The sequence below is a fragment of the Panicum virgatum genome, chromosome 2N (assembly GCF_016808335.1).
Source record: "Panicum virgatum strain AP13 chromosome 2N, P.virgatum_v5, whole genome shotgun sequence".
Taxonomy (NCBI): domain Eukaryota; kingdom Viridiplantae; phylum Streptophyta; class Magnoliopsida; order Poales; family Poaceae; genus Panicum; species Panicum virgatum.
Window position 1 is genome coordinate 12,268,587 of NC_053146.1, and position 9,486 is coordinate 12,278,072.

The window sequence follows — 9,486 nt, forward strand, 5'->3', positions numbered from 1 at the left end:
CTGGATAATAATCTCTGTGGAGAGAGAGAGAACGGACGATCATCTTGTGTGGGATGTGGTCCTTGTGGTGTTCCAGGAATGATCGGAAGCACGACAAAGCCCCGATTGATGCAGTGGCAGCGGTCAATTGGGCGCTTGATGTGTGTTACTATCTCATCTCGGTGCAGGGGAATGCAGTAGGTTCTACCACAGTCTCAGCACCTCAACATTGGCAGCGGCCTCCGGCAAACTCAGTGAAGATTAATATCGATGGAGCTTTTGTCGATGATGAGAGCTCCGGGGCGATTGGTGCGGTGGCCAGGGATGATGAGGGGGAATTCTTGTTGGCTACGACTCGTCGGCTTCCAGCTGTGGCTTCAGCTCTAGCAGCAGAAGCGGAAGCATTGCGGGCAGGGGTGCAGCTGATACATACAGTGACAAATGGGCCGGTGATTATGGAGACCGACTCCTTGGAGCTGCTGGGTTTATGGAACAATAGAGCAAGTCAGAGCTCTGTGTTTGCTCCGATCTTTGATGACATCCAGGGATTAGCTTCTTCCTTTTCGTCCTTTTTGTGTAGTGCATGTTAAACGCACAGCCAATGGGACTGCTCATGCTTGTGCTCAAGCTGCATACTCTATTCCATTTTAGGTGTGGGTAGGGGTGGTAAAGGGCCCAATATTTTGAACTAGAAAATCTAAGGGCCGGGCTCTGATCTTATACAATTTTGAACTAAAAAATTTAAAAATTTTATTGGGCTGTGAAGAGGCCACTAGGGTCATGGCCCATTACCACTCTAGGTGTGGGGGGGAACACCCCTCCTAGCTTCCTATTGCAGGTTTTGCAAGATGACTGTAATCATGTTAATGAATAAATGAAGAAGCTGGTTCCCAAAAAAAAACGCCCACTCTATCCGAACCTCCGCGCATCCGCAACGGTAAAGCCGCGCCGCCGATGGCTTCCGCTCCCGCTCCCGCGCCCCCGCCGTCGCCGAGCCCCGACTCGCGGCCCCCGCGCGTCGTCCGCGCGCCGCCGCGGCGTCCCCCTCCCCGCGCGCCCGGCCCTCCGCCGTGGGCGGAGCGCCGGCCCGCGGTGTCCGTCGACCTCGACCGCGGCCGCCGCGCGGCCCGCGCCGATGTGGACGGCCTCCGCGCCGCGTCGCTCCCCGCGCGGCACCGCCGGCGCGTGGAGGGCACCCGGTGGCAGCGGGACTGGAAGGTGTCCGAGGCCGCCGCGCGCGTGCTTGCGCTTCCCCCCGCGGACGCTCACGCCGTCGACGCCGTGCTCAACAGCTGGGCCGGCCGCTATGCTCGCCGCAATTTCCCGCTCCTCATCCGCGTATGGCCCCGTTTTCTCTTCTTGGCACGTGCTATGTGTTTGCTGCAATGACTGTTAGTGCAGATGCTACTATTGCCTAGTAGTGTGGTATTCAAATGGCCCGACAGGAGCCAAAAAATTTGGTTTTTTGCCGCTAAATTGGTAAGATTGATATGTAATTTGGCTCCACTAAATTGGTGTGTGGGGAGCAGGACGTCACTGAACCAAGTTGCTTGAACTTGTATTACATCTTTTGTTTTGTTTAGTTCATCTTGAGTTCTTGTTGTTATTGACGTCCGAGTCACTCATGATTGGGCATATGTTCAATTTCGCTTTGCACGGATTCTTTGTTGTTGTTAACATGATAGTTAAGTTATCATAGTAGTTATAACTTTTAAGTATTCTATGTCAACTATCTTTTGGTGCTTTATCTAAGCATTCAACTACAATAGCTCTGCATCTATTTGCAGGTGGCATAGGCAACTTTGCTGATATATTTTAGTTGTCCAAGGAGTCCTTAATTGTGTACACTTGTTCCATTTACTTTGTTCACGATTTTCAGTATGTCTCAAAAGCTATGGTTTTCTCAATAAGTCCAGAAAATCTATTTATTCTCTCAAGATTCAGTTGCACCATCATTTTTGTGCTCCCAATATTGATTTATTAGAGCGTATGGTAGAATGCCCTGGTAAGTACTTCATTTGCAGGTTGTGGTTCTTCTATATAACTACAAAAATCTCCATAAATTCACTTAGCCCATTCCAGTGATAATGAACTTACACAGTTTGTATCACTTGTAGGAAATCATAATTTCTGGATCCTTGAAACATGCTGTACATGTGTTCCGCTGGATGAAAAATCAGGAGAATTATTGTGCTCGCAATGACATTTATGGCATGATGATAAGGTTACATGCTAGACACAATCAGGTTGATCAGGCACGTGGTCTGTTCTTTGAGATGCAAGAATGGCGGTATGAGTGCTATATGTTGTACTTTGAACACCTTAATCAATATCCACCTATTATTTTCTTTCACTCTTACAAGAAGTCATAGAGCCGTATCACTCCTAGAATGGTTTTTTGTTTAAACTAAGAACAACATGTTTGTTGTAGGAGGTCTACTGCTTCAGCATATTAGACTGCCATTCAGAAAATTTGTGATGTTGTACTGTTATTATGTCACACCAATAAGACATCTTCTTAAAATATAATTTACATGCATCTTTTGTTCTTGTATTGTTTTATCATTAGTTTAGTTAAATGATAGCCTTACCATTATCTGATCACTCTTGGCCTTTTTTGTTTTATTTAAATGGTATATCCATAGGTGCAAACCTGATGCTGATACATACAACTCTTTGATCCATGCTCATGCTCGAGCTGGCCAGTGGCGTTGGGCCATCAACATTATGGAAGATATGCAACGTGCTGCTGTAAGTTCATTACTATGAAGGCATGACTATCTGGATAACTGCTTTATTAAAAAATAAACAATTGAACTTTACATGCTTGTAAAGATATTCTACATAGATTGCATCTTGATGCTCCTTGAATAATACTGAATAATAAACATCATCATATAGATAATCTGAGTCATTATACATCATGGTTGGATTACTTTGCTCATGTAAGAGAAACCTTTTGGTTGTAGATACCTCCTAGTCGAACTACATACAATAATGTAATAAATGCATGTGGAGCTGCTGGTAACTGGAAGAAAGCTTTAGAGCTTTGTAAGAAGATGACTGAAAATGGTGTAGGACCGGATTTGATCACACACAACATTGTTTTGTCCGCTTTCAAGAATGGAGCTCAGTATTCGAAAGCCATAGCTTACTTTGAAATTATGAAATCATCTAATGTTGCCCCTGATACATTCACTTGGAATATTGTGATCCATTGCCTTGTAAAGGTTGGGCAGTATGGAGAAGCTATTGAGTTGTTTAACTCAATGAGGGAAAAAAGAACAATATGTCCTCCAGATGTTTTTACATATACTAGCATAATGTATTCTTATTCTGTTTGTGGGCAAGCTGAAAATTGCAAGGCAGTCTTTGATATGATGGTTGCTGAAGGTGTCAGGCCTAATATTGTATCTTACAATGCACTATTGGGTGCTTATGCCTCACATGGTATGCACAAAGAGGCCTTGGAAACTTTTAAATTACTGAAGCAAAATGGATTGAGACCTGATATAGTTTCCTATACCTCCTTACTTAATGCTTATGGTAGATCTTCACAACCTGAGAAGGCTAGGGAGGTCTTTAATGAGATGAGGAAGAATGCATGCAAGCCAAACAAAGTCAGTTACAATGCACTTATTGATGCTTATGGATCTGCTGGAATGTTGAAGGAAGCTATTAGTTTGCTGCATGAAATGGAGAGAGATGGCATTCAACCGGATGTTGTTTCAATAAGTACACTGTTAACAGCATGTGGCCGCTGCAGACAACTAACTAAAATTGACACAATTCTTGCAGCAGCTAAGTCTCGAGGGATCGAACTAAATACAGTTGCTTACAACTCAGGAATCGGAAGCTATTTAAGTTTGGGTGATTATGAGAAAGCTTTGGAGTTGTATGCATTAATGAGGACACGCAATGTGAAGCCAGATGCTGTAACTTACAATGTACTCATTAGTGGATTATGTAAATTGGGAAGGTATGCTGAATCTCTGAAATTTTTTGAAGACATGATGGACCTGAAAATTCATTTGACCAAGGAAGTCTACTCGTCCGTCATTTGTTCATATGTCAAACAAGTAAGTATTGCTGAAATTAACCCTCTGGTTCCCTGTAAAGAATTGGTACGCTAACAATCGTTTAATTCAGGGAAAACTAAGTGAAGCAGAATCTACTTTTAGTTCTATGAAAGAATCTGGTTGCTTCCCTGATGTTTTAACATATACTGCAATGATTAAAGCCTATAGCGATGATGGTAAGATTCTCTTATGATTAGAAAATGTTTCAATAATTTTAAGTTTTCAACTAATCCTGTGTCTATATGGATCGTAAGGGAGCTGGAGGAGAGCGTGGGACCTATTCAAAGAGATGGAAAGTAATGATGTGCAACCAGATGCCATTGTATGTTCATCCCTCATGGAAGCATTGAATAATGGAAGCCAACCTGAAAGGGTCCTTCAGTTGATGAAATTCATGAAGCAAAAACAGATACCATTGAACCAAAAGGCTTATTTTGAGATAATAGCTTCATGCAGCATGTATGTTTATCCACCAGCTCACGTGCACTGCAACTAGTTTATTATTGTTGAAATAGTATTCACTCTCCATTATTATTTTAACTCGTTAAATGCATATATACGTTGCTGTAGTGACACGATGTTAGATAAAAAAAATAATTCACAAACTGATATTTGAGGCTATAAAAAAAATTAATTCACAAACTGATATTTGAGGCTACCGGGTTTGCTTACTCTATTCAAATGATAGTTCAGTAATTCAATGACATCTTTTTTTTTTCTACTTATTGAGCATTTGCAGTTTTAGAAAATGAGCCTCTGCAGTCTGCACCTGTAGCTATTATCATTTGGACCATGTCATGATTTTGTCTTGTTTTGTTTCCATGCATCTTTGATGTTCTATTTCTTTTGAGAGGTTACTAGTGCTGCTAGTTTAACTAGTGAGACCTTTGATGCTCTGCAACAGGCTACGGGAATGGAAAACAGCCAGTGAAATAATTGAACAATTGGATTCCTCCCTCTCATCCATTTCTGTTGGCACACTAAACCATCTTTTGAATTTTCTTGGAAAATGTGGCAAGACAGAGAGCATGATGAAGGTATAACTGGCCCCTTTGACATAGGCGTCGTTGTATAACCTCTTTTTATTGTGATGGAATTAAGTAACTTGGTATGGTATCATTTATTTTCATTACTCAGTCCATACTGTCAGTAATTGCACTGGTGCAAGTGAATGTGCTTCTAAAAAAAAATTATAGTTTGATATTGACATGAGCAATTCTGAAAGAGAGATTCCTAATTTCAGAGGAATCACTACTTTTGTATGATGTTAATCTTTACTGTGGTGGTTTAATGCCACCAATCTGCAACAGCAACATGTAGATCCATGCATCACCTATATATTGCTGTTCTCTACCAAATAAAATGATTCTAGAGTTAAGAATACTAGTATACTACTGACATCTTTACTAGTTTTAACTCATCTCCACTTCATTTGTGAATATATTTGATGCTTGAGGAACACACAGACTTGTTTCGTACACTTGTGAGAGAAAACAGTTTCAGTAGTGGTGCTTTGTCTGTGGGGTGTGCATTTCCTGTTGCTGCTTCCCCATGAACTCTTTCAAGGATGAGACTGAGCCTATTGTTACGATTTTCTATCGTGCAGCTGTTCTATAAGATGGTTACTTCATGCTCTACTGTGGGCCTTTCTACTTATACGGTTCTGCTGAGAAACCTTTTGGTTGTTGGGAAATGGAGAAAGTATATTGAGGTATACAGGTCATATCATTAGGCAGCTATATTGTTACATCTGAATAATAGTTGATGGGTTCTTAAAAAAGATTCCTTTAAAAGATAAGAGAACAATGTTCTCTAGATTCCATCTACAATTGCTAAAATTGTGATAAGATGATTGTGTATTAAAGATCTGCCATTTTTCTTTTGGACAAGAACTCCATACAAACCTGGATCCATTATGTCCTGTTGTGAAAATTAGAATTGTGGCAAATTCAACATTCTGCCTCCAACAAATGTAACAGAAGCATTTTAAAATTGGGGTGATTAATATTTGGTTGTAAATATTTGAAACAGGGGAAAAAGATGGATGATAGTTTGCCTTTGTTCGGCCTATGTAGGTGTTGCAGTGGATGGAAGATGCTGGTGTCCGTCCAACACTATATATGTATCAAAGTGTACTTCCATATATCTGGAGAGACAACAGTATGGACTATGTTACTCTCATGCAAGAAAAAATAAGTATGACACTTCCTAATCTTATTATTATTTACATTAAAAATGTCTTATTGCTCTTTAATGTAATAATATCTTTAAATATTATTTGATTCAGTATGGACCATGTTAAATCTGGAATGTCTAGCTTGGACTTTGGAGGCAAGATATAAATCCAGTTCATCTCATGTTTTGAAATTTCTCAAACTAAGCTGCTGGCAAATATAATCATCATTCTGTTCACTTGGCTTGTTAGTCAACCAGTCAGCTGTGTTTTTTTCTCACACCAAATCAGCACCAGTAGGGGTGCCAATTGATAACCATTAGGTGCCCCTCCAACCCTCTCTAATTCAAAATTTTATACTAATTCTCCAAAACGATATCTCAATTTGGAAAATTAGTACAAAATTTTGAACTAAAGAGGGTTGGAGGTGCACCTAAGGGTCACCCATTTGTACCCCTAAGCACCAGCCACCAGCCAGCCAGTAATACTTATCTTTCATAACAAATCAGCACCAGCTACCAGCCACAGCCAAGCGAACAGAGTGTTGTTAACCCCCAACTCAATAGCAGGGTTCATGCCTGCAAAGTTGCCATTGTTAAATTCCTGTTCTTCTTGTTAGGCCTTTGTATTTTCATGTTTCAATAGTTTTCATATTCTCAATTCATGTTTTCTTCAAAGTGTTATATTTTTTATAAGAACATTTTGAATCAACTTATTAATAAAGTATGCTATGTTATCCTGATGTAAAATATTGGGAGGAAATAAGCTGCAACATGACGCTACTTCAATTAATCCTTGTACTAGAGGAAAAAAAGAGTTATACATTTAATTAGCAAATGGGTCTTTTGATAAACTAGAGTGAGATATAAAAAGGAGCCATGTGATTTACAAAGAGTTCCATTGCACTTGATTGAATGTTTGGCTCCCTTTTCTTCCTTTGAATCTTCAATGGTCTGATATGCTCCTTCATGTCTAACTCGAATCACTGGATTTTAAGTGTAGTTGTTCTACCTATCCCTGCTGTTTTTCATACCTTTTGATTTCGTTTTATTTTTACATGATAGTGAAAAATATCTTTTGGTGCAAGTGCAACATACATGTATGATGAATTAAAGTGACTCTTGTTGATCAGTTCACCAGTAGTGCTTTTTCTATATATTTTTACTACTCTCTTTTATGTTTCCATTTCTCCATTCACTAGGTGAAAAATGCATGTTTTCCTGGATGACACATTTTATCTTTGCTCATATCAGATGCATTGAGAGACAAGGTAACATGACTCCAGATATTTCTGCATTTGTTTGATACGGAGTACTAGAAGTCTATAACCGAATATGGAGGTGGCATCAGATTGAAGCTAGCAGCATTCAGGTAGGACAGGATTGTGAGTGTGCCCTAGTTGGCATGGAAGCAACTTCCTCATTATTGATTAAAAAGGACATAGTAAGACTTTTTAATATGAAAGAGTTCATAGGTACAGGTACCTAGCCACCGATATTCTGCTTAGGGACTTCAAGAACCGAGAAATTGACATGATTCCACAATTGCGAGGTTGGCTTGGAAAAAGCATGACCTCATGAATCATCTCTATGGCTAAGATGAGAGAAATTGGTATACTTGTTACCTCTGGCTTGGCTTGGAAAAATTAGGTTAGCCTACTAGAGCAGAGTCTTCCATTCGCCACCCTAGAGTTTACAATCTTGCATGGCCATTATAGTAGCACTTCTTCGACATTGTAATTTGTCAATGTCTTTCAAGTAAGCAGTTTCCCCATCTTGTATGATATTGGTTTGAGAATGATTTTGTTGTCATGATGAAAAGGTCAAAAGGAGATCATAACAGGGGACACTATGAGGCTTTATGAAAAATAGAGAGATGGCCGTATGAACAAATTAGTGATATATGATGATATATGCAATTGCAGGCAGGGTTCCTGATGCCATACCTGATCAGTATCCAAACACATTTTTATCGTATGTTAAAGTTTTTGGAATAAAATAGGGTATTACCCAATCTGAGATTGAGATCTATCTTGAATATACTACACTAATTATAGTTAGTAGGCTATATTGAAAAAGTCTTGAGTGTTTCCTGTTAGGAATAGCCACTTTACTCAATTGCAATGCCACAAAGGGGCAGATATGGTGCTGTACAAAATTGCATAAAGCACCCTACACAAATGAGAAAATATGTAGGGATCGCACACACATCTAACATTTCCAATCACCTGTCATGCATGACAACCAGTGTTTCAAATCGAAAAGAAGGTGTATTTCCTTAAGTGTAGTCCTTTAAGTTGGGACTGTTTGAAGTTGAAAAGAAGGTGTATTTCCTTAAGTGTCGTCCTTTAAGTTGGGACTAGAACGTGATTTAGCTCACCTGATCCATGTATGAGATATTTTCAAAATGATCAGTTTAGATACCAAAGTTTCTCTGATTGGAGTTTGGACGCGGGAGATATGGCCTATACAATATCTGCTGCTCCTGCGAGACTTTGATCTTCCAAATGTGCTCTTCCAAATCTGGGCTTCCTTTGTCTTGATCACGAGATTAACTTGTTAAACCATCAGATAATTCACCTGAACTCTTTTGGAACAAATGTTCATCAAATGTTGACGCATTTGGATAGCAAAATGGGCTAGGCCAATTGGCCCACCTTCTTTTGGGCCCTGCTTGTGCTTTTTCCCCCCCTCGTTTAGACTCTTTGCGTTGTCCAAAGTCCGAGCCTATATCAAGATCGAACAAAAACCGCCTATTTATATTGTATTTCTTGTCATTTTGCAATACTGTCCAAAATACAACATATGCCAATATGTGGTTATTTTGGATGCCAAGTGGTGGGTTAATTATAATAATTAGTTTGAAAAAACCATTAAACAATACTGAAAAGGTTCCGCTAACGAGGGTGAGAAGACAAAACACATGATGATCCAATGCCCTAGGGATCACACAAAACTCAAAAACAAACTTTTTTTATTCAAACTACCTACTTTGCAGCTTTATATGCTACTCCTTTCATTCCAAATTATAGTTCACTTGACTCTTTTGACCCCAAGTTTGACCGTTCATCTTATTCAAAAAATTTGTGCAAACATAGTCAAATTTAAAGCAATCTTGAAGAGCTTGTATTGATAAAAACAAGCCACATCAAAAGAAGTGATATTTTGCACAAATTTTTGAATAAGATGACCGGTCAAATTTAGGGTCAGAAAAGTCAAATGAACTATAATTTGGAACGGATGGAGTATGATGTAT

The 9,486-nt window shown here is 39.6% G+C and overlaps 1 protein-coding gene across 17 annotated transcripts; it reads left to right on the forward strand.

The window, feature by feature from the left end:
• The first annotated feature begins 895 nt into the window (after positions 1-895).
• LOC120659774 (pentatricopeptide repeat-containing protein At2g41720-like) lies at positions 896-8,175 on the forward strand. Of its 17 annotated transcripts, XR_005669167.1 has the most exons (12): positions 899-1,317; positions 2,097-2,269; positions 2,625-2,730; positions 2,949-4,058; positions 4,129-4,234; positions 4,313-4,517; positions 4,963-5,095; positions 5,665-5,769; positions 6,134-6,254; positions 6,346-6,389; positions 7,485-7,602; positions 7,706-8,175. XR_005669167.1 is itself a non-coding variant. In XM_039938004.1 (11 exons), the coding sequence occupies exons 1-9, from the start codon at positions 934-936 to the stop codon at positions 6,252-6,254; spliced, it is 2,487 nt and encodes an 828-aa protein (XP_039793938.1). In that variant the 5' UTR covers positions 896-933; the 3' UTR covers positions 6,346-6,389; positions 7,485-7,572. The 17 variants fall into 17 exon arrangements, 10 of the variants coding, with proteins under 10 accessions (XP_039793938.1, XP_039793937.1, XP_039793936.1 ...); XM_039938004.1 differs by lacking the exon at positions 7,706-8,175 and having other exon boundaries at positions 896-1,317; positions 6,090-6,254; positions 7,485-7,572; XR_005669168.1 differs by lacking the exon at positions 6,346-6,389 and having other exon boundaries at positions 897-1,317; positions 6,090-6,254.
• Positions 8,176-9,486: the final 1,311 nt, after the last annotated feature.